General features: G+C 50.3%; 1 protein-coding gene and 1 long non-coding RNA gene across 4 annotated transcripts; both read right to left on the bottom strand.

Moving 5' to 3' along the window:
- Positions 1–1016: 1016 nt before the first annotated feature.
- Positions 1017–24830, bottom strand: LOC101115765 (glycogenin-2). Of its 3 annotated transcripts, XM_060408618.1 has the most exons (12): positions 24415–24482; positions 24080–24222; positions 19586–19727; positions 19140–19260; positions 17962–18136; positions 15710–15872; positions 15325–15451; positions 14043–14265; positions 11076–11246; positions 7146–7250; positions 5420–5527; positions 1017–4323 (listed from the first exon to the last, which is right to left on the bottom strand). In XM_060408618.1, exons 1-12 carry the CDS (start codon positions 24416–24418, stop codon positions 4162–4164), a joined length of 1644 nt encoding a protein of 547 aa, XP_060264601.1. In that variant the 5' UTR covers positions 24419–24482; the 3' UTR covers positions 1017–4161. The 3 variants fall into 3 exon arrangements, with proteins under 3 accessions (XP_060264601.1, XP_027818633.2, XP_027818632.2); XM_027962832.3 differs by lacking the exons at positions 19140–19260; positions 24415–24482 and adding an exon at positions 24668–24830; XM_027962831.3 differs by lacking the exons at positions 24080–24222; positions 24415–24482 and adding an exon at positions 23617–24052.
- LOC121818159 (uncharacterized) lies at positions 22741–23608 on the bottom strand. The gene is made up of 2 exons (XR_009598974.1): positions 23267–23608; positions 22741–22907 (listed from the first exon to the last, which is right to left on the bottom strand). It is a non-coding gene; the product is annotated as an uncharacterized LOC121818159 (long non-coding RNA).

Raw genomic sequence — 24830 nt, 5'->3', positions numbered from 1 at the left:
GAGTCTTAACCAGTGGACCACCAGGGACGTTCCTTTCCCCAGATTCATAGAAGTGTCACTGACATACTCCACGGTGTAAACTTATGGTTGCAACGCAAAGATCTCAAATATGTATAAGTGGGTGGCACTCCTGGTAAGGAATCCGCCTGCCAATTCAGGAGACGTGGGTTCAGTCCCTAGGTCAGAAAGATTCCCCTGGAGGAGGGCATGGCAGCCCACTCCAGTATTCTTGCCTGGAGAATCCCCTGGCTGGCATGTCACCAAAGGGTTACCACCAAACGTTAGCTGACACCCCCATCGTATCAGCCACCCTTTCTTTTCGGTGATGAGAAAATTTTAAATCTATTCTCTCAGCAGCTCCTCAGTATGTAATGCTGTCTCATTAGCTTTGATCACCGTGCTAATTAACGTACATTAATTCACCTTGTTCTATGTTCTGAATGTCCGTTCTCACGCACAGGCTGTGTCTACACGACACCAAGCCCCACCTTTGTCTACCATTAACAATGTATTTTGGGGTCACCCCACTGCTAGGTTTTCTAAGTTTAAAAATTTTTATTTTTGGTGTTTAGTTGCTCTACAACGTTCGGTTAATTTCTACCGTACAGCGAAGTGAATCAGCTACACGAGTCCCCTTGGGTTGCAGGGAGATCCAGCCAGTCCATCCTAGAGGAAATCAACCCTGAATATTCATTAGAAGGACTGATGCTGAAGCTGAAGCTCTAATACTTTGGGCACCTGATGGGAAGAGCCGACTCATTGGAAAAGACCCTGATGCTGGGAAAGATTGAGGGCAGGAGGAGGAGGGGACGACAGAGGATGAGATGGCTGGATGGCATCACCGACTCAACAGACATGAGTTGAAGCAAACTCTGGTAGACGGTGAAGGACAGGGAAGCCTGGTGTGCTTCAGTCCACGGGGTCACAGAGACTCAGACACGACTTCGTGACTGAGCAACAAATACATGTATCCCCTGTTTTTTTTTGGATTTCCTTCCCATTTACATTACTATCAATTCTGAAAAACCCATTTGGTTATTTTAATTGATAGTAAGACAAACGAAGGCAGTCACATTCCTATAAATGGCGTTCTGAAGACTCAGAACACATCCAAAACCGAAGGAGACCGCATTGCCGTCCTAAGATTTTAATTGCAACGTGCTAGCCTTCATCCAGACGGACAGACTTCATAATGCGGGAGAGAGATCTGAATTGAGTCTAGACTTGAAGCCAGTGAGCCGTCGGACCATTCGCACGGAGGGTCTTCTTCGGAGAAGGTGGAGTCCAACGTTGACCAGCTGGAGTTCTCCTCTCATGGACACAGAATCCGCCTTGTGTATCTTACAGTCCAACACCATGTTTCCCCAAAACAAGCCTAAGGGGTTACTCTGATGGTTGGCAACCACCACCACCACCACTCCCCACCCAACCCACCCAAGGAGTTCGTCCCCACGGCTCTTTCCTAGGAGCCCCTGAAGAATCATATGTAGGAAACCAACCAAGAAGCCAGATCATTAACCCACAAGTAAGAAATAAAAGCCCCTCCAGAGAGGGTACCTCCCACAGCAAACGCTACTACAAACCCCAGAAGTCCACTCAGATCCCGCGTGGATTTGAACAAAGCCACCTCAACCTTCTTCCAAGCCCACGTCACAATTTTCAATAGTACGTGCTCAGCCACTCAGTCGTGTCTGACTCTCTACGACCTCATGGACTGTAGGCCCCCAGGCTCCTCTGTCCACGGGATTCTCCAGGTAAGCACGCTGGAGTGGGTTGCCATTTCCTCCTCCCAGGGATCTTCCCAAGCCAGGGATCAAACCTGACACCTCCTGCAGACTCTTTACCACTCAGCCACCCGGGGAAGCGATAAATAAACCACTCAAACATTTAAAACCCGCATCTTGTCTTTAGTACAGCGACCCGTGTCCGGCTTTAATTATCTTTGTGGTGGCCCGCATCTCCTCCTCCTTATGACAGCAGCTGACACCTGGCTTTAATTGTCCTTGCGGTGGCCACAAACGCTGACCCCATGAGAGGGTCTGACACACTGCATTCATTCCAAACTAGGATGCTTCTGAAGTAAGGCTTTCCCGTGGACTTACAGCATCCACTGTCACAGAATGGAGGATTGTCCCTGAAAGGCCAGGAAAGGTCGGGCATATTGAGGCATGTTGAGGCATGCCCCGGAAAAGTGCCACAGACAAGTCTGGGAGGCGGGCTGACAACCAAGCCGTCCAATCAGGTGCCAACACGGAGCCCTTGGACACCAACCACTGCTGAGCCCGCGCTTTCTTCCTTATATGGGAGCCCGGCCTTGGCTATAAAACCTTTCCCCACCCCTCATACCTCGCAGACTCCCTTTGCTTCCTTGCTCACCCGCCCCCGGGAGTTCTGCCCGAGAGCGACCCCCCAATAAAGGCTCTGATCAACGGTCCATAGAGGTGGCTCTTTCTTCCCGTGGCGTTTCTTACAGTCCCCACATAGCTGAGTTGCATTGGCTGACTGAGGACCACGAGGGCAGCGGTGAGGTGAGGTAGTGCGACCCAGCCAAGGGCAGTCCCGTGTCCTCGACCTCGCACGGATTCGCCTGCAGAGAAACAGCCTCCCCAGATCCAGTCTCCATGAGCACATGACCCCTGGGCGTAAACCCTGGGTGCTTATTGCTGCGTACGGTGTCACGTGGCAGCCTGGATGGGAGGGGAGTCTGGGGGAGAATGGATACACGTATGTGTCTAGCTGAGTCCCTTTGCCGTCCACCTGAAACCATCATAACATTGTTGATCGGCTACATCCCAATACAAAATAAAAAGGGCAAAATGAAAAAAAAACCAAAACAAAACTGGAGTGGGTTGCCATTTCCTTCTCCAGGGGATCTTCCCGACCCAGGGATCGAACCCATATCTCCTGTGTTAGCAGGCGGGTTCTTTACCACTAGCGCCACCTGGGACGTCTTCTACACCAGGAGTTGAACCAGTTTGGGAGAGGTCATCTCTCCCCAGCCAGTTAGAATCTCCTTCCAAATATTTCTGATGTGTCCCCTTGGGGACTATGTCAAGAGACTTTGAAGTCCCCCTGGGTATTTCTGCAGAAGAGAAAGCACAGCCGTGGTGTCTGGCAGCCAGTCTTGGCAAAATTCACACCACAGTCACACTCAAGACATCCAGACGTTGACCCCGTCTTCAAGAAAAGGACTTAATCATTCTGAAGGTTCTCAGGGAGCTCAATACCTTTCTGAGTGCTACGTGTTTGAAGCTCTGCAGTGCTTCAAGGTAATCCTACATAGGACGGACGTGGTTTCATCAGTCCGGGAGAAAATCCTGAGCTCCTTCAAGCAAGTCCAGAGACCCAGGGTTGACCAGAAGCTATACTCATGTTCTCTTTTGCTGCTGTTCAGCTGCTGAGTCATGTCCGACTCTTTGCCACCCCGTGGATTGCAACACGCCAGGCCTCCCTGTCCATCACCAACTCCTGGAGTTTACCCAAGCCCATGTCCATTGAATCGGTGATGCCATCCCACCATCTCATCCTCTGTCGTCCCCTTCTCCTCCTGCCCTCAATCTTTCCCAGCATCAGAGTCTTTTCAAATGAGTCAGTTCTTCGCATCAGGTGGCCAAAGTATTGGAGTTTCAGCTTCAACATCAGTCCTTCCAATGAATATTCAGGACTGATTTCCTTTAGGATGGACTGGTTGGATCTCCTTGCAGTCCAAGGGACTCTCAAGAGTCTTCTCCAACACCACAGTTCAGAAGCATCAACTTGGCGCTCAGCTTTCTTTATGGTCTAACTCTCACATCCATACATGACCACTGGAAAAACCATAGCTATGACTTAGACGGACCTTTGTGGGCAAAGTGATGTCTCTGCTTTTTAATACACTGTCTAGGTTGGTCACAGCTGTTCTTCCAAGGAACAAGTGTTTTAATTTCATGGCTGCAGTCACCATCCTCAGTGATTTGCTAACAAGACATAAAGCAGACAGGACGTCCCCGGGGAAGCCTGAGAGGCATGGGGAGGTGGGGTCACACGGGGCTTCAAGCTGGGTTTCGGATGGACCACAGGGTGGGCAGAAGGCACTCAGGAGGGCTGACTGTAAACAGAGGCACGTGGGTGAAGAGCTCCTTGGAAAGGGCTTTGGGACGTGGATGGAACAGGACAGCGCGGTCACTGCAGGAAGCGGTCCAGCTTTTCCTGAATGCGGGCAAAGGCGTCCTTCCCCAGGTAATCCATGCGCCCCTCCTCCCACTTCCTCCGCTCCTCCTCGGGACTCAGGACCTTGAGCTTCTCTTCGATGGAGATCTGGGAGACGGAAATGGTCAGGTCCACCTGGGGAAAGATAAGCCCACAGGGAGATGCTTGTGAGCCAGGAAGAGGGGTTCTCACCAGACCCCAGACCTGCTGGTGCCTGAAACTTGGACACCCAACCTCCAGGGCTGCGAGAAATAACATTTCGTGTTATTCGGAAGCCACCCAGGCTGTGATCTTTTTTTTTTGGTTACAGTGGCCTCCTCCACAGACAAAGGCACAATAAAAAACATCGAAACCAATTTTATCCTCCGCCCAGCAGTCAGCTCTTGAGCTAGATTGCCTCCGCCTATTATCAACCCTGAATATTCACTGGAACGACTGATGCTGAAGCTCCAGTACTTTGGCTACCGGATGCGAAGAGCCGACTCATTAGAAAACACCCTGATTGCGGGAAAGATTGAGGGCAGGAGGAGAAGGGGGCAACAGAGGGCGAGATGGTTGGATGGCATCACCGACTCGAGGGAGATGAGTTTGAGCAAACTCTGGGAGATGGTGAAGGACACCCCTGTTCTTCGCTATTGTCACTCCAAGGAAACCCCTGGCGTGCTGCAGTCCGTGGACATGACTTAGTGACTGAACAACAACAGTAACAGCAACAACATCATAGTTAGAAACATGAGCCATCAGCTTCCTTAAATGCATCATCAGAGAGACTGCAATGTAAGACCAGAGCATCTGGGAGAGGAAGAAAGCATCTCTCATGTCTTTCTGCAAGAAGAAATCAATGCATGCTCGGTTAGGATCAAAACATCCCCCGCCCCACCCCTCAGATTTCCCAGGTTTTACATCTGTGCATCACCTCCCAAGCTCAGGGTGCAGAAAACACAGCCCAGCCCCTTCAGGTCAATTACACTCTGCAGAACAGCGTTGCAGGAGAAAACAGGCGTGATGCTCAGAGCTGAGGACAGGAAAGCGGGTGAACCGCCCGCCAAGGGCAAAGGCCAGAGAGAAGCCAGGTGAATCCGAGGCAGCGGGAGAATGACGGTTCTCATCTCAACAAGCAAGGCTGCAACCGCGGTAAGGCCCGTGCGTGTACACAGCTGGCCGCTGCGACAGCCCACAGCGCCCGTCACGGGAGCTGCATGGGGTGAATGGTTGGGACAGGGGACACCACCTCCAGAGCGTCCTGGGGACTGGGGTCCCTGCTGACATCCGCAGGGGGCTCCTGGCTCGGTTCCAAGGCGTCCTCGGCTGGGGCACCTCCTTCGTTCTCCGCCCGCCGCTGGAAACAGAATCGTTGCATCGTTAGTCGGCAGGGGGCTTCCCAGAACCACAGCCTGAACCAGAACCACAGAGAACTCTTTCTCCTTAGGATCAAACAAATGGTTTGTGCAAAAATAGAAAAAAGTAAGCAATGTAGGGCAACCACCCCGTCCCAGCGGTCCAGTGGGTGGTATGGTATAGCAGCGGGTTAGTCGCTCAGTCGTGTCCGACTCTTTGCGACCCCATGGACTGTAGCCTGCCAGGCTGCTCTGCCCATGGAATTCTCCAGGTGAGAATACTGGAGTGGGTTGCCGTGACTTTCTCCAGGGGATCTTCCCAACCCAGGGATCGAACCCAGGTTCCTGCATTGCGGGCAGATTCTTTACCCACTGAGCCCCGGTTCACTGGTTGGAACTCCTCAATTTCACTGCCGAGGGCCCTGGCTCAATTTCTGATGGGGAAACTCAAATCTCGCAAGCTGCACAGCACAGTCAAAAGAATAAACAAACAAACAAAAATTTTTTTTAAAGTCATTTGGTGTGATTTACTACTCTGAACTCGCCCCCCGCCCCGCACCCACCGCCTGTTACTTTCTGCACAAGATGAGAGGCTGACATTTGTTATGTGATAAAAGGGTTAATTTTTCAAATGAGCAGATTGGGATTGACATATATACACTATTGATGCTAAATATGAAATAGATAACTAACAAGGCCTGCTGTCCAGCACAGGGAACTCTGCTCAATCCTCTGTAATAACCTTATGGTCACCAGGGGGAAGGATGGGGGAAGGGATAGTCAGGGAGCCTGGGATGGACATGGACACACTGCTGTGTTTAACATGGAGAACCAGCAAGGACCTGCTGTCCAGCACAGGGAACTCTGCTCAGTCCTCTGTAATAACCTTATGGTCACCGGGGGAAGGATGGGGGAAGGGATAGTCAGGGAGTCTGGGATGGACATGGACACACTGCTGTGTTTAACATGGAGAACCAGCAAGGACCTGCTGTTCAGCACAGGGAGCTCTGCTCAATCCTCTGTAACGACCTGCCTGGCCAAAGAATTTGAAAAAGAGTAGGTCCATGAATATGTACGGGCTTCCCTGGTGGCTCAGTGGTGAAGAATCTGCCTGCCAACGCAGGAGACACAAAAGACTCGGGTTCCATCCCTGGGCTGGGAAGATCCCCTGGAGGACAGCATGGCAGCCCACTCCAGTGTTCTTGCCTGGAGAACCCCATGGACAGAGGAGCCTGGCGGGCTGCAGTCCACGGGGTTGCAAGGAGTCGGGGCCACGACTGAGCGTCTAACACTTTGCTATTTCTCCCTAAAGCAAGATAGAAGAGAACCTCAGGGATTTAGGCGGGCAAGAACCCAGGTCTCTTATCCACCTGGAAAGTAAAGCGATTCATGAACAACACCGGGGGGAAACCATTCAGAAATGTCACGGGATAGAGGAGAAGCACATGGGGCGTCTCCTTTGGTGGCCGACCGACTCAGGCACACAGAGAAACAGGCGCCGTTTAAGAAGTCTGCCGCTGCAGGCGCTGTGGGTTCGATCCCTGCTGAGGGAACTCAGATCCCCTGTGTTACATGGTGCAGCCATTTAAAAAAAAAAAAGGAAGTAGCAGTGAGTTATACCGAACAGCTTTGGATCTCTGTGAGGTCTGCAAACTGGGGGGAGGGTGTTGAGAACAGGTCACGTCGCACTTCACCTCGAGTCTCTATTTCTCGACAACCTACCGTCTAAAAAAAAAAACAAGTGAAAGAAAAGTTAGGACAATACTTCATGCAGATGACTAAGAATGCCTCATCTGCGTTCGTCTGCCTCCACGGGTGCAAACACAGCTGGACTAGAAGCAGGTCAAGGAGGTTCAAACCGGTCCATCCTAAAGGAAATCAGTCCTGAATATTCATGGGAAGGACTGATGCTGAAGCTGAAACTCCAATCCTTTGGCCACCTGATGCAAAGAGCCACCTCACTGGAAAAGGCCCTGATGGTGGGAAAGATTGAAGGCGGGACGAGAAGGGGACGACAGAGGGTGAGATGGCTGGACGGCATCACCCACTCAGACTGGGTGGTCAGGTGGCAGACAGTTCTTCTCCCCTGGGTCCCCACAGGTCGGGTGAAGGTCCCGTTCCGTGAGGACCTCTTCTGACTTCAGCTGGAATGCCGCAGGAAGACAAAACCCCACAGAAAACAATGCACGCGGCTCTTCTCGACTCTACGCGGGATGTCACATGGCGAAGACCATCCCAGCGTGCAGGAGACAACTTAACGTGTCACGCGTGTCATCGGGTGGCTTCAGCGTGGAAGCCAAAACTGTTTCTCAAGGAGCCGCCTTGGAAGGGCATGGAGCAGAGGAATGGCAGGAATGCTGGGTCACCAGATGACTGCGCAGGGCAGAGCACGCCTCTCTCCCCCCTCGGCTGGGTGTGACGCAGACCAGAAGCTGACCTGCATATCCTGGGGCTGGGACTTTCATGGGGGTTCAACAGTAAAGAATCTGCCAGGAATGCAGCAGCGTCAGGAGACCGGATTTCCACCCCTGGGTAAGGAAGGTCTCCTGGAGGAGGACACGGCCACCCACTCCAGGATTCTTGGGCTTCCCTGGTGGCTCAGCCTGTAAAGAATCCCCCTGCAATGCAGGCCACGTGGCTTCGATCCCTGGGTCGGGAAGATCCCCTGGAGGAGGGCATGGCGACCCACGCCAGTATTCTTGCCTGCAGAATCCCATGGACAGAGGAGCCTGGCGGGCTACAGTCCATGGGGTCGCAGAGAGTCAGACGTACAAAGGCCGCTGTTTGAAATAAGCATTCCAGACTTGTCTCTTGCACATTTACAGGACTTATGAAAATAATCTCTCTCTCTCTCTTTTTTTTTTTTGCGGGGAGCAGTGAGGGGTTGGGAGGGACTGGGTTCCAAATTCCCCAAATAAAGAACCCAGCGTGGGTCATTCACTAGATGGTCAGTAGGTGGCAGCAACGCAGAATAATTAATTGCAAAGACGTCTGCTGTGGTGTTGTTGGGTCACTAAATTTGTGCCTGACTCTTTGTGATCCCCAGGGACTGCGGCCCGCCAGGCTCCTCTATCCATGGGATTCTCCAGGCAAGACTACCGGAGTGGGTTGCTATTCCCTTCTCTAGAAAGATGACCTTGGAGGGTAAAATAATGAAATATAGGCACAGACACTGTAAAAAGGGCCCATTCCTTATGCCTCAGCTAGTAAAGAATCCGCCTGCAATGCAGGAGACCCGGGTTCAATCCCTGGGTTGGGAAGATCTGCTGGAGAAGGGAAGGGCTACACACAGTCAATACAGACTTTCTTTCTTGTGTGTGTGCTTGGTTTTTTTTTTCCGGCCACGCCTCACAACATGTGGGATCTCCCCAACCAGGGATTGAACCCAGGGCCCCCTGTGCTGAAAGCAGGCAGTCCTAACCACTAGACCATCAGGCAAGTGCTGATAGACGCTTCCTCAAACGCTAATCTCGTCCAGAAACACACCCCAAGTAACGCTTCCCCAGCTATCTGTGCATCCATTACTCTGCTCAACTAAATCTAACCACTGCAGTTGGAAAGGTTTTTATTAGTTTATTAATTTTATCTAGTTACATCAGCATATTAATACAACATATATTCATATTAATTTTTATGATTTATTTTAATAAATGATTTATATCTATTTATAACATATTGATACTATATGACTATATTAATGTTTTATAATTAATATATTAATTGTTTAATTACATTAACTATATTGTGTATATAAATTATGTTTGTCTAGATTAATTTATTGATCATATTAATATATTGATTAATACAATTATATTAAATTATAATATAAATATACTGTGATTCATATTTATCTATATTTACATTAATTTGTATTTTGTTTTAATTTCTAAATATAAAATTATATTTTATTTATGTATGTTAATATAATGCATTTATATTAATAGAAAGATTTATATAAATGTAATACATTTATATTAATATAATACAGGTATATTAATACACATATTTATTATTTCAATTATGTAATCATTTATATCATTATTTCCTTTTATTTATTTATTTCTGAGAGATCCCCCACAGAGTCTGACGGTCAAACATTTAACGCGAACGCGACTCTTCTCACAAATCTGGATGAAAGGACCTACGGCATGGCAGAGGGCATTATATTCAGTATGTTGTAATATACCCTGTCAAGGGAGGCAATCTGAAAAAGTAATAAGAACTGAAGCACTCTGCTGGACACGTGAGACTTAACACGGTCTGGTAAATCGAGTATACTTCACTTTTTCTTTTTAATTCCCATTGCGGGCGTGGCTCCTGCTGGCAGAGCAGGGAGGCGGTTCTACAGGAACCTAAGAGCTTAATCCACAGAGTGTTCGCCTTCCTGCAAGGCGGACGCCTTCTGCTTAAGCCACAGAAGGCATTTCCTGCGGCCAGAGGCAGGTGCTGGGAAAACCTCAGGGTACAGTGGAAGAAATGAAAAAAAAAAATTAGGAATAAGCTCAGTTCCCAGCCACCTCCTTGGTCCAAACCAGTGTCGTTTTTTCCTTTTTTTCAATTTGTTTGAGTGGCTATGAATTCACAACTCAAAAATTGCTAATGCACGGAAGTTGCCTGCACATTACTGATCCCATATTAAAGTGTAGGAGAGAAACGTCCCATAGAAATGTCAGCTAAAATCGAAATGTCCATAATCAAGAAACAGCCCCCGGACAGCTATTCGTGAGATAAGGAAAAGGACAATGTCCCTTCCATGGGGCCCCCAAATCCCACCCCCATCAGTGAAGTCATGCCAAGTCTCTCGAGACAAAGGGGCTTGGAAATGGCCTTCATGTGGCAGCCTGGATGGGAGGGAAGTTTGGGGGGGAATGGATGCATGAATGCCTGTGTCCCTAGCTCTGTACCTGAAACTCTGACAGCATTGTTACAGGCCTTCCCAGGTGGCTGCTGTGGCAAAGAACCCGCCTGCCAGTGCAGGAGGGTTAAGAGAGGCGGGTTCGACCCCTGGCTAGGGAAGATCCCCTGGAGGAGGGCATGGCAACCCACTCCAGTCTTCTTGCCTGGAGAATCCCATGGACAGAGGAGCCTGGCGGGCTACAGTCCATAGGGGTCGCCGAGAGTCAGACACGACGGAGTGGCTGGACAACAACAGCCTCACCACCCTTTTGTGAGACAGCGGTCACTATTATTATCACTCGTTTCTCAGATGAGCTGACAGGCGCCCAGAGAGCTTGGCACAAGCTGTGTGAGCTCACGCAGCCCGGGCTGGAGGAGCCACACTGTGATCTCATGCTTTGGGCCTTGAGGCCAGCGATTAAATCAGGACCGGCTTCCAGTACCACCTGCATAGATAAGCTACATGCACTCCTCGGACGTGACTGGGTAACTGACACTTTCAAACGGATGCCAGAGCAACCTGAAGGCGGGTTTCTCCCCTCCTCCTCCCCATGCCCCCCGACCCCGGGGGTCCAGGGAGCATCCTCCGTTTCCATGGTAACCAGTGAGCCTGCGCCTCCATCCCCCTTGTGCAGAGCAAACAAACGTACTGACCTCTTCGGAAGGGCACGCTGCCAGAGTGGGGATGTCTCCCTCCACCCCCACGGTCCTCTCCGAGCTGTCAGCAGAGCTAGCCTGCCGGGGCCCCTCTGCTGGATTCGCACACGACCCCTCTGCTGTGGCTGCTACACTGGAACGCGGCACCCCGATGCCTCCAAGGCGAGCCTGTGTAAAAAAGTTCACACTCAGCAGAGTTTCCCGTGTTGTTCAGTGGCTCAGTCGTGTCCCACTCTCTGCGACCCCACGGACCACAGCACGCCAGGCCTCCCTGTCCATCACCATCTCCCGGAGCTTGCTCAAACTCATGTCCATTGAGTCGGTGATGCCATCCAACCATCTCACCCTCTGTTGTCCCCGTCTCCTCCCGCCTTCAATCCTTCCCAGCATCAGGGTCTTCTCCAGTGAGTCAACTCTTCGCATCAGGTAGCCAAAGTATTAGAGCTTCAGCTTCAGCATCAGTCCTTCCAATGAATATTCAGGACTGAGCTCCTTTAGGATGGACCGGTTGGATCTCCTTGCAGTCCAAGGGACTCCTGACCTCTCTGAAAATCTCACTAACATCCACGTTCATATTATTGCTCCAGGTAAGAAGGACCCCATGGCACAGGCTCCCTACACGGCTCTCAACGTTTCATTTCTTAGAACCACCTGAATCTGCTTTATCTTTCTTCATACACAACCCAGTACCCAGCAGTAAAGAAGTCACTTGCAATGCAGGAGACGTGGGTTCCATCCCTGGGTTGGGAAGATCGCTTGGAGAAGGGAATAGCAACCCACTCCAGCACTCTTGCCTGGAGAATCCCACGGACAAAGGAGCCGGGTGGGCTACAGTCCATGGGGTCGCAAAGAGTCAGACGCGACTGGGTGACTCCGTTAAAAAAAAAGACAGACTAAGCGGACTGCTTGGCAGAAAGGAACAGCAATTTGCTGTCAGTGACAAGAATCTGAAAAAATTCCTATTTGATTGTGTTCAATGGTCAGAAAAAGTGTTTGTTTTTTTTTCTCTCTCTCTTCTCCTAAATCTTTCAGCCACAGTGCACAACATGTGGAGTGTTAGGTCCCTGACCAGGGATTGAACCCTTGCCCTCTGCATTGGAAGCTGAATGGACCTTCTTAACCACTGGACCACCAGAAATGTTGCAAGAAAAATGTGGTTCTGATTGCAAAGTAGCACCCAGCTCCACCAAACAAAAACTGCAGTAAAAACATTAAAAAGTGAATTCTTTTCAAGGTCCCATTGCATGTATTTGCAGACACTGGACTCCACTGTTTCAACGTGCCCGTTAAAAACAAACCGAGAAATAAAATTTCCTAGGACCTTACCTTAAAAGTTCTTTTGCTTGCCTGTTGAAATTCACTGCAGAAACTCCAGTACGGAGAGCGTGCAGCGTTACAGTTTTTAAAAAAGTCAAATGGGTACCCATCGAGAACTTGAAGAGCCCTCTTCACACACCACCTTCAACAGCCTCTTCAATCAAGGATAGAAAGTAGAAAATGCCCACTCCAATGACATCTATAATCAGTCATTTCCAGCCACTTAATCAATGAGTGGCTCTTTCCCTGATGAAACTGGCTAATTTAAATGATTATTTCTGCGTTGGTTCGGTAAACCACAGCCGCAGTTCTGCTCATGAAACATTCACGATTTTGCACCAAAAAAAAAAAAAAAGTTCCTGCCTCTTTCAGCATCTTCCGTGAAATACAGGACATGCATACAGATGAAACCGGCACAAATCTAAAGCTTTGGCGGGTCCTTACCCTCCAACTATGGTTGTTATCTCTTGCGGTGAAATAACGCATCTTTCCTCGTCTAATTCCTTTCTGGTGTGTGTCAGCATTATTCAATATCTTCTAATTCCCTCATTTTTAAATAAACATGTCTATAAACGGTGAACTATTCCTGAACTTCCCTGGGGGTGCAGTGGCTAAGACTCTGGGCTTCCCGTGAGTGGGGACTCAGGTTCGATCCCTGGGCAGAGAACTAGATACCACATGCCCCAACGAAGACCTGGTGCAACCAAATAAATAAATATGTTTAAAAATGGAACTTTAAAAAATCTTATTTCTTTCATTACTGTAGTCCTTGACAGATTTTTTTGTTTTCTTCTAAAGGGAAAGGTTTTTACATTTTTCTTTTTTTTTTCCCCCCAAACTGTCTTGAGATATAATTAACATATAATATTACGTAAGTTTTTGGTATATAACATGTTGATTTGATACAATTATATTATGCAAATTGGTTACCACTTGAATTTGGAGGGGGATGTAATTTACTTTATTGGAATGGAGAACTGTCAAAGAGCCAACACCCTAATTTAACTGAAAACTATTTGTGAGGTCGTAGAACTATGTTACAATTTGAAGTCCAACTTCTTCTCAGAAAGAGGATCATAGTTAAGAAAATAAGTATTTGTATATCAGAAACAAGAATGCATTTTCAGTTGTCAAATTTTTAATGGACTTGAACAGCACAAAAGTGGCCAATAGGTTAAAGAGACAACATCCTTCAAGTACCACTTTGAAAGCACCTTTCTTGGAAATAAAAATGTAATGTATTATAAAAAACAAAAATTTACATAAAAAATCTGCCTATCTGCCTCTGAAACATTGACAGATTTTTTTTTTAATGTAACTTGTAATTGCTTATAATATCCTATATCTTAGAGAAGGAAATGGCAACCCACTCCAGCATCCTTGCCTGGAAAATCCCATGGATGGAGGAGCCTGCCAGGCTACAGTCCATGGGGTCGGAAAGAGTCGGACACAACTGAGCGACTCACACACATCCTATATCTGTGTTTTTTTTTTTAATAATAATTAAAAGTGAGAAGAGATTCAACACAAGAACGTGGGGGAGTCTGCCTTTGAAGAAAATGCCCAAGTATAGATTATAGAGAACGGATCCCCGGTTTCTGTCTGTTTTTAATCCCCGGTTTCAACTCTGGGGTTTCAGGACCTTACCGTGTGACCTGGGGGCGCCTGGTGGTCCTTGTTCCGGATATTTTCACAAAGGGGCAAGATGCTACGGTGGTAAATTCCCCACCACTGGTTTAGGAAGGACGTCTGAGGCTGGTCGGCCGGCCCGGAGCCCTCCTCCAAAACGGAGCCCGTCTGGGGATTGTACTTGTAGTTCCAAGGCTTCGAGGACCCCAGAAAGTGGACCACCTTCGCACTGGAGCCGAATCTGAGGAGCAGACACAGACAAAAATCAACACAGGACTCGTCACAGACAGCGAGATGCACCTCGACGGCTCAGGGATGATCTGCTCGTGGCAGCCACTTAAGACTTGCATTAAAAAAAAGAAAAGATTGTTTATAGTCAGTCCATGCTGGCAGTCTTTCATATTTCTGTAGACCGAGAAACATGATCAGAACCCACTGGGATGCTCCCCACACAACAGAAAGAATAAATCAGGACTCTCAGAAAGGCGGGTGGTTTCGTAGCCCAAATCATCTCACCCTGAAAACGATGACAGATTTTTTTTTTAAACAATAGATTTTATAGCAGAGAATGAAAGCCACAGAGCAGAAAGCTGACTTCTTCGGCAAGACGGAAATGGTCCCCTCTTCATTCTTGTCTTTTTATCGTTATCAGCACTCGCACCAACCTCACAGCTTTGAAAACGTTTTTCTTTTTTTTTTAAATTCATTGCTTTCTTATGAAATTTTGATATCATATTCTCTCCAGAGATCTGTGTTCTGTATGACCCACTGTGCCCATTCTGGGACTTTCCTGATGGGCCAGGAGTTAGTATTTTGGCTACTAATGCAGGAAGTGTGGGTTCCATCTCTGGTTATTCAGTGTCCGACTCTTTGCGACCCCATGGACTGTAGCCTGCCGGGTTCCTCTGTCCATGGGATTCTCCAGGCAAGGAGACTGGAGTGGGTGGCCCCCTTCTCCAGGGGATCTTCCTGACCCAGGGGTCGAATGTGCACCTCCTGCATTGGCAGGCAGATGCTTTACCGTGTAAGTCACCAGGGAAGGCCTCATCCTCATAATTCATGTTGCGGTTTGACGGAAAACATCTGAAAGCAGTTATCCTTCAATAAAAAAATTAATTAATAAAAAAATATACTCTATATAACTACATTTTCAAAAAATCTGTAGTTCTATATATACCTTTCATGTTTTCTCAGAAATTCTAACTGAAACTATACATAAAACCCTATTATTTTTAAAATGTGTAAAAAGGGGCACATCTTTGACATTTTTTCATAAACTGTAACTATTTATAAAACTCACTGTTTGAAAGCAGGGCTGTAGGTGTACGTGGTGTTGCTGCTCAAGTTATAGATGAAGGGCAAGTGTTTCTGGATGTCGGCGGTGGACCAGTTACTGAAGAAACTGTTCAGCAAGCCTTGGTCTGCCCCTAGAGAGTTATAGCACAGCCAAAGAAGTTAATAACGAATGGTGTAGTTTTCGCCCCCCCCCCCCCCCCCCACACACACACACACATTGGGAGCTTGGCGTCTGAGCCACCGGACCACCAGGGAAGTCCCTCAATCCCCACCTTTAACTTGCTATTCACAGATTCAAGGTGGCGGGGAGGAAGTGCCAGTGGGTCAAAGGGATGGCCACAGCCCCACTCTGGTCCACAAGCGAAACGTCCAGCTGCCCCTCAACGTACCATCAAAGCTGCCGTGCTCAACGGCGTGCTGTAGCAAGAGGCTGTGCGTCTCCAGCGAGGGTTGGAAGACAAACACCCCGCTATTGAAGCAATCCGGCCACCCGGGATCCGGGGCCGCAGAAAACTCCCTCCTGTCGAATAGCTCATCGATGTTGGACAGCACCTGGGGAGACAGAGCGTGGGGGCCCCCATATGACGTAAGTCTGACTCCATAGTGAATCCGTGTCTGTGACTTGAACTTCTATGCTCAACTGCTTCTGCTTCAAGTTCATCACTAAAAGGATGAAGCAGATGGCTTCCCAGGTGGCTCGGGGGTAAACAAATGACCTGCGAATGCAGGAGACGCGAGAGACGTGGGTTCGATCCCCTGGGTGGGGAAGATCCCCTGGAGGAGGGCATGGCAACCCACTCCAGTGTTCTTGCCTGGAGAATCCCCATGGACAGAGGAGCCTGGGGGCTGCAGTCCATGGGGTCGCAGAGAGTCAGACACGACTGACCACACTAAAGGGATGTCGAACTTGAGCATAAATGATACACAACGGCCCATCTCTCCTGTCCAGGAACTGCCTGCCTCCAGTGGAATGAGCCTTAAGCTAAAATTCCTTTGTTTAGCTGCCAGGAAACCTCCTGACCAGGACAAGCTCATCACAAAAGGGAATCTGCCTGCTAGCTTGTGGTTACTCAGTCACTAAGTCGTGTCCGACTCTCTTGAGCTCCCATGGGCTGTAGCCCGCCAGGCTCCTCTGTCCATGGGATTCTCCAGGCAAGAATACTGGAGTGGGCTGCTATGCCCTTCTCCAGGGGGTCTTCCCTAGCCAGAGATCGAACCATGTCTTCTCTTACCCGAACATTCCTGATGGAAGTGTTTCGCTATTCACTTAGTTAACAAATCACCATCCGCAGGCATTACTTTCTGCAAAAATTCCCCGGTCAGTAGTGTGTTAACGTGCAAGTGAGAAATGCAACAGGAACTGTATGATGAACCAGACAGTGGTCCGTAATGGGACAGTTACACCGCATTTTTTGAGCGGCCCTCTTTTTTGGGGCTTACATTCCAAAGAGAAGAATGTGTGTATAAGATTGCTCCCTGGTTTCATTTCAAGGGACACCACTGAAGCAACACCATCTATGAACCAAAATTATCATCTCCAGGTTCTTAAGATCCTCTGTGGAACACTTAAACATTTAATTAATTGTATTTATCCTCTTTCATCTAGCAAATGTAACCAGTAAGCCTGGAAATCCATGAACATAGTGGTTTGCAAGTCAGTATATTGATGTGTTAGTCGCTTCGTCATGCCAGACTCTTTGCAACCCCAAGGACTGTGTAGCCCACCAGGCTCCTCTGTCCATGGGATTCTCCAGGCAAGAACACTGGAGTGGGTTGCCACTTCCCTTCTCCAGAGGATCTTCCCAATCCAGGGATCGAACCTGGGTCTCCTGCACTGCAGGAAAATTCTTGACCGTCTGAGTCACCAGGGAAGCCCCAATATATTGATGATATGCTCTTATCTGTATTGCTCTTAATTGTATTTATTCTCTTCTATCCAGCAAACGTGACCTACAAGACCGGGAATCCACAAACATGGAGGTTTGCAAGTCGATACGATATCGTCCACTGCCTCCGAGAGCTTGACCACTAACACTACTCCTCTCCAACACACGTATTGGCTTTATAAATTGTGCTTTGTTTGGGAAAAAGACATTACTCTGATTGTTCCTCTGTTCTGATTTTCCTCTCCACCCCTCCATCTTCCTACACCACCTTTGCACAACCAAGACAACCCAGAACGGATCTCCAACCTCATCTCACATTTCGACGTTCCAATGGCTGTTTCTGAAAGTGCCTGACCTGGGCTCCTACACCGAGGGTCACTACCCCAAATGACTGCAGTGGAGATGCTAGAGCTTACGAAGCCAGGTTTCCAGTCTCACCAGGACTGTATAATTCACGGTACAATCAGAGAAGAGTATTTTTTCCAATATTTTATTTTGTGTAGATGACATAATGAAATAACTCATCCTAAGGAAGGAACAGGCCTTCAAATAACCCAGTGTTCTCAGCAACAGTACTGGGTGTCTTCTATCGGACGTTGACTGACTAAATGATGGTGGTGGTAGAGATGGACATTAGCTGGTGGGGATCCACCAGCACGGGCTAGCAGCCTGCTCATGGAGAGAGGGGCATGATCTTTGAGTGGGCAGCTCCTCATCAAGCAGAAGGTCTGGACCACCCCCTCCTTCGTACTCACCAATGTGTCTGCATCCAGGAAGACGCATTTGCTGTAATGGGTGAGCGTCCAGCAGTGAAGCTTGGTGAGGGTGATTCCGAGGTCAGGTCTCTTCAGAAAGGCCAGGTGGACGTAGTCCGCGCTGTCTATGAGGTTCACCTCGATGACCTCATCGAACACCCTTGAGAGGATAACCCTGGAAAAAGGCCGAATTCTAGGAGACCAGGAAACCGTTCGGCACAAGAGATTCTGTCCCTTGTTGCTCACACTTCATTTTGTTGGAGTATATGCTGAAGTGTTTTTCTCTAAAAGGTTCTGGAGGGATAAAAATCTTTGTACAGATAAATGTGCTCAGTCGTGTCCATCTCTTTGCGACCCTGTGGACTGCAGCCCACCAGGCTCTTCTGTCCATGGGATTCTCCAGGCAAGGATACTGGAGTGGGTGGCCATTTTCTCCTCTAGGGGATCTTCCAAACCCAGGGATTGAACCTACATCACTTATGTTTCCTCCAATGGCAGGCAGGTTCTTTCCAACTAATGCCAACCAGGAAGTTGGGGGGAAAAAAATAAGAATTTTTTCTCATATTTTTTCTGCAAGCATTTTCCCTCAGAAAGACTGTCTTTCTGCCAAATTTTACCTCAGAAGGTCCTTCTTCCTGCCAGATTTTTATCTCAGAAACTCCTGTCAGATTTTATCTCAGATCCTCCTATCGGCTGTCAGATTTTTGCCTCAGAACCCCCTTACTTTATGTCAGATTTTTACCACAGGGGCCTCTAGCTTCTGTCAGCTTTTACCTTTCAATGTCCGTCTGTCAGATCTCACCCCAGAAGGTTCATGTTTCTGTCAGATTTTACCCCTGAACCCCCTATGTCCAGTCAGATTTTACCTCAGAACCTCGTGTGTCAGATTTTACCTCAGAACCCCCTAATTTCTGTCAGATTTTATGTCAGAACCCCTGCGTGTCTGTCAGAATTTGCCTCAGAACCCCCTAGTTTCTCTCAGATTTTACCTTCCAATGTCCATCTTTCTGTCACGTAATACCTCAGGAACGCGTCCCACCCCCTCCACCCACCCCAGTCGGTTAGATTTTGCCTCAGTCTATCAGCTATATTTCACTTAAAATGTAAGAAAAATAAAAATGCTTTAACTTAGCTCACGATGTGGGCTTCCCAGGTTGTCTCAGTGATAAAGAACCCACCTGCTTACGCAGAAGACACCGGTTGCATCCCGAGGTTGGGAGGACGCCCTGGAGGAGGAAACGGCTACCCACGGCAGGATTCTTGCCTGGAGAATCCCGCGGACAGGGGGCGCCTGGCGGGCTGCAGTCCAGGGGGTCGCAGAGACTCTAAGACGACTCAAGCAGGGTGCGCGCATGCGCGCCAGTGGGGCGGCTGCTCCTCAAGGTCCCCCACGCCCCCCACCCCGAATCAATGACACGGATGTGCATATTTGAGGCGAGGAACTACTCTGCACACCCGTGGCGTGGCGTGTCACGGTTCTGAAGGCAGAGCCCCTTCCTCTAATAGCAGCCGCAAGCCCCTCTGCAAGTGTCCGGGCCCCCCATGTGTGCGCCGGTCCAAGCTCGCGGACCACGGCCTAGAAGCTTCCACGGGCAGCAGAACCGGGTGTGTGTGTGAGTCTTACCTGAGCGGGGTGGACACCTGAGGCGTGAGCAGCACCACCAGCCTCCTGGTGGCCCCGTGCTCCCGGAGTGACTGCCCCAGCACCAAGGCCCCCTGGCAGTACACGTCGTTGGTGGCCAGCGTGACAAACGCCTGGTCGGACACTGTGGACGGGGACAGCGGGTTACCTTCCCGCCTGCTCTCAGGGGGCTGCGCGGCACCTCGGACTCTCTCAGGCTTCACGACCGGGGCTGACCGAGAGTTTCCCAGGTGGCGCCAGGGGTGAAGAACCCGCCTGCCCATTCAGGAGACGCGAGAGACGCGGGTTCGATCCCTGGGCGGGGAAGATCCCCTGGAGGAGGGCGTGGCCACGCACTCCTGTGTCCTTGCCTGGAGAATCCCCATGGACGGAGGGGCCTGGCGGGCTACAGTCCGTGGGGTCGTGAAGAGTCAGACACGAGTGAGCTGACTAAGCACGCTTCAGGGACATTTCACCTTCACTCTTTCATTGAAAAATTAAAAAAGAGAATTCTTCAAACCCCCCCCCACACACACATGCACGCAAGAAACACGAAATATGATACAAAGTCAAGCAGAGTGTGATTAAAATTTCCTGGTGCTGATGAACAGATCTAAGTTTATACACAGGATCTGTATATACACCAGGAAATTTTAATCATATACTCTGCTTATATACAAACAGACACTGCATATAAAATAAATAAACAATAAGGGCCTACTGTATAGCACAGGGAACTCTCTATCTTCTAATAACCTATAATGGAAAAGAATAAAAAAAAAAAAAAAGAATACAGAGGGACTTCCCTAGTGGTCCAGCAGTTAAGGCTATGTTCTTCACTTTGCAGGGGACATGGGTTCAATCCCTGGTCTGGGATCTAAGATCTCACATGCCATGCCCCTATCTCCAAAAAAAAAAAAAAACCCAAAAAACACATATATATAAATTAAAATATATGAATATATACATATATGTATAAAGACATATATAACCAAGTATATCTAGATATAGATAGATACACGATATATACATGAATATATGCTCAGCCATGTCTGATTCTTTCGACCCCATGGACTGTAGCCCACCAGCCTCCTCTGTCCCTGGGATTCTCGAGGCAAGAGTACTGGAGTGGGTTGCCATTTCCTTCTCCAGGGGAACTTCCTGACTCAGGAATCGAATCCAGGTCTCCTGCACTGACAGGCAGATTCTTTACCACTAGCACCACCTGGAAAGCCCAACAAGAATTTTCATTTTTCATGCATATTTATAACTGAATCATTTTGCTGAAAACAACACGATATTGTAAATCAACCATCCTTCAGTTGAAAAAATAAAATTTCCTTTCGCTCCAGCATGACACAAGTGCCTAGCTTATTTGATTCTCCATTCAAGTCTCAAAAACTCACCCAAGACTTTCAGGTCTCGGGTAAACACAAAGCCAAAGGTAGAAACAACACTCGGATTGCTCCGAGTTACCAGGAGGATTCCCGTCCACCTTGCCGAAAGAACCGGGCTCTCAAAAGGGAACCGCCAGACCCATTAATTAAATCGCACACGCCCCAGTCGTTGGCAAGACTTCAACTCAAGGGTGTATGAAGCCAAGGAGACAGGCTTCAGAAGGGAAAAGAAGACCGTTTCATTCACCAAAAACGCCCTGTTTCCCCAGGGTCTCCGCAGCAGGGAAAGAAACTTCAACAGCTGATGAGATTGACGGCAGTTCCAACTGCGAAGAACGTGTGATGTGGATGTTCACGGGGAATTTTAAACTGCTAGGTTCTGAGGTCCCCTGGCCGCCAGGACGAAACCAAGAGGATCAGGAGATCCGGGCCTTGGCTCCTGAGCTGGCGACAGAAATTAACATGCGCAGCGTTTGGTCTGGGGCTGGAACACACACAGCTCAGTTCTCAAAGGCCAGATGGAGTTCCCCTGTGGCCCCCGCAGCCTCCCCGCCTCCAAAGACAAAGTCACCCCGGAAAGAAGAGCAGGATCCAATGTTCCCGGGCCCGTTTTCCTGTTTTAACCTTGACATTCTGCTGGGGTGAGTGCCCACCTGCCCAAGGGCCTCCTGTCTACCCCTGGCTGGGGTTCTTCTTGGATTAAGGAGAAGATGAGGATTCCTGGCATCTCAGCCATGAGTTATTACCGACAAGGAAAACTCAGAACTCAAGTCTGCAGCCCCAAAGATGGCTGTCTATCTATTCATCTACCTAGCTATCATCATCTATTAACATTAATAACATTCGTCTAGGAAATGGCAACCCACTCCAGCACTCTTGCCTGGAAAAATCCCATGGACGGAGGAGCCTGGTGGGCTACAGTCCATGGGGTCGTGAAGAGTCGGACACGACTGATCGACTTCACTTTCCCTTTTCACTTTCATGCATTGGAGAAGGAAATGGCAACCCACTCCAGTACTTTCGCCCGGAAAATCCCATGGATGGAGGAGCCTGGTAGGCTGCAGTCCATGGGGTGGCAAAGAGTCGGACACGACTGAGCCGCTGAGCACATACGCACCCACGCACCCACGCTGTAAGGCCGAGTTTCCACTCGACGGGGTGTGAGGGTGGGGACGTCTGGCATGGAACACAAACCGGACTGGTGGCTGTCCTCCAACCCCAGGTTGAAAAAGAAAAAAAATAATACATCTCCCAAAGTCTACTTCACCCTGCAGACAGCGGGAGCTGTCAGTTTTATGAGGGGTCGGGAAGCAATGTTTACTCCGATTCCTCGCCTCCTTCCCCTTCCACCCACCTAACAACCACTCCCCCAAAATAACACCCCGGCTTCCTCAGGGGAGGGGGTGCGGGGGGGGCCCTCTGCTTTCACTCAAAGGCGCGTTTTGTTCCCGGCCAAGAGCGCTGAATCCCCAGTGGGGTCTCTCCAGCACGCTGCCCGGCCCGACAGCCATGTGTACGAATGTCCCTCCTGAATGCTACCATTTATACAGACCCTCGCCAGTTTCCAGAAAATGCATTTTTTTTTTTTTTTTTGGAGAGCTCCAAGCCGCTCCCTGGAACTCACATCAACAGAACCTTGTAGCCTACAGCAGGAAATCGGCCCAAACAACTTTGCCTCTCTAAGGCACAAAGGTGGAAAACAGCTGGGAAGCCGCCTGGTGACTTATTACCAAATCGCTCCTCTGAATAAAAAGCAACCTGAAATTTTTTTTTTTTTTAATGCTCTCATGAATGATCAGGCCTGACTTGGTGCAAGTAGAGATTGTCTTCATGATAAAAAGAAAAAAAAACCAGGAACGGGCGGGAATTCCCCAGCAGGCAAGTGGTTACGTGTGGCTTCCCAGGTGGCTCAGTGGTAAGGAATTCGCCTGCCAATGGAGGAGACGGGGGTTCAATCCCTGGTCCGGGAAGATCCCCTGGAGAAGGGAATGACAACCCACTCTGGTATTCTTGCCTGCAGAATCCCCATGGACAGAGGAGCCTGGCGGGGCTATGGTCCTTGGGGGCAAAGAGTCGGACATGACTGAGACACTTGGCATGTACGCAGGGAAGCGGTTACGATCTCAAGCTCTCCCTGCTGGGGGCCCAGATTCCGCCCGTGGTCAGCTGGGTGAGGTGGCCAAACCAGCCCTCTTCCCCGCACCCCCCCGCCCCCCACACACAAAACAGAACAGGACAGACATCTTTCCCATGGGTGAAGGTTACAGTTTATCATCCCGTTTCTAACCTCTGAGGTCCACGGTTCCAATTGGATGTCCCCGCCAAACCCGAGGGCAGGCAGAAAGGACGCAATTGTAGCCCTTGGGAGTCAGGGCTTGCCACAGTCCCAGCCATCCCACCAAAGTCAGCCTGCTGCCCTGCAGCGGGGATTAACCCTGGATCTTTATATGGGAATAAGCAACTCTGCCTCCGGTCTGATCTTGCTGAGGACCAAAGACACTCTGTCTTCCCAGAGTTTTACGACCGCGAACTTCCCATGCTTTTGCAAGTCGGTGAGTCTCTCACACAGTTGCCTGCCTGCCAAGAAAACGGTCCACCCAACCTCCAAGGGCTACGCTTTCACAGAAGGAAAATTACCAAATCTCGGTGCCCCTTGACCATCTGTTTTGAGGGCAGGAGGAGAAGGGGGCGACCCAGGACGAGCCCCTTGGATGGCAGCACCGACTCAATGGATGTAAATTTGAGCAAACTCGGGGAGATGGTGATGGACAGGGAGGCCTGGCGCGCTGAAGTCCGTGGAGTCGCCAAGAGTCAGACACGACGGAGTCACTGAACAACAGCCGCAAATGTCCCTAAACCTCAGCCCCTCCCAGCCGCTGAGACCCACTGTCTCGCCAGTCGCACCAAAGGACACCAAGCTCTCCAGCCCCCGGGGTGAGCGAGGGGCTGGGCGGATACAGCACGGTGGGCGCTGAAGAGTTTTGGGACCCCCTGTGCGGGCATAGCGGGGGGGGGTGGGGGTTCCCACCCCCCAGGACAGTCCATCTCACCCGGCCTAGGAGAGCGCGGAGGCTGGCGGCCAGGAGGGTTCTCGGCTTACCGGGCATGGTGTGGGCGCAGCGCGCGGTGGGCACCACGCGGCCGAGGGCGCCCGGGCGCGGCCTCTCTCCCGGGCTCCAGCCGCCGAGCCAAGCGGAGGCGTCGTCTCGTCTCCAGGGGCCCCACCCGCTCCGAGTTCGAGGCCTGCGGAGACAGCTGGGCGTTCCGGATACCCGCACCGCCCCATGCCCCGGCCCCTCCCGAGTCAGCCCACGTCTCCGCCGCGCGCAGGGGCAGCCGCGGGCCCTCCCACCGCCGGGGCGCCCCTGGGTGTCCTCAGGGCCCCCCCGCCGCGCCCGGCACAGGCTCCAGGCGCCCCCCCGCACATACACACACCCATCCACGGCCGAGACTTCAGCGGCCTCGCTGCGCGCCCCGCCCTGATCACTCCTTTCACCGCGTGTCCAGCCGTGCGCCCCGCCCCTCTCTGTGTCTCTGCGCTCCAGCAGCCCTAGTCCGCCCCGAATCCGCCCCCGGGTCCGCTAGTGCGCCCCGAATCCGCCCCCGGGTCCCCCCTCCCCTCGAGCGCCCAGGCTGCCAGCACGCCTCCGGAAGCTTCCTCCGCCTCCCACCCGCCAGCCTTCCGCACCCCCGCGGCCCGCTCTTGCTCCGAGCTCCGGGAGTTTCGGGTCTCCACCGCGCCCAGGCCGCTCCCACGTGATGCGCTGGGGCAGCCCCGGGCCAGGCCTGCGTTCCCCTCCCCGCGCCCGGATCGCCGGCGTGCCCCTCGCCTCCGCGCTCCTGCAGTTGCT

The sequence above is a fragment of the Ovis aries genome, chromosome Y (assembly GCF_016772045.2).
Source record: "Ovis aries strain OAR_USU_Benz2616 breed Rambouillet chromosome Y, ARS-UI_Ramb_v3.0, whole genome shotgun sequence".
In the NCBI taxonomy this organism is placed as follows: Eukaryota; Metazoa; Chordata; class Mammalia; order Artiodactyla; family Bovidae; genus Ovis; species Ovis aries.
Note: the sequence above shows the minus strand (reverse complement) of the source record. Positions and strands in the feature narration are given on the sequence as shown.

Bases quoted from the DNA above. Each gene is read 5' to 3' on its own strand.
- LOC101115765 (XM_060408618.1), bottom strand. The intron at 19,728-24,079 runs GTAAGCCGAGAA...CCCCGTCCACAG, and splicing joins CTGCGCCCACACCATGCCCG to TGTCCGACCAGGCGTTTGTC. The intron at 5,528-7,145 runs GTATAACTCACT...TTCTGTTTCCAG, and splicing joins CAGAGATCCAAAGCTGTTCG to CGGCGGGCGGAGAACGAAGG.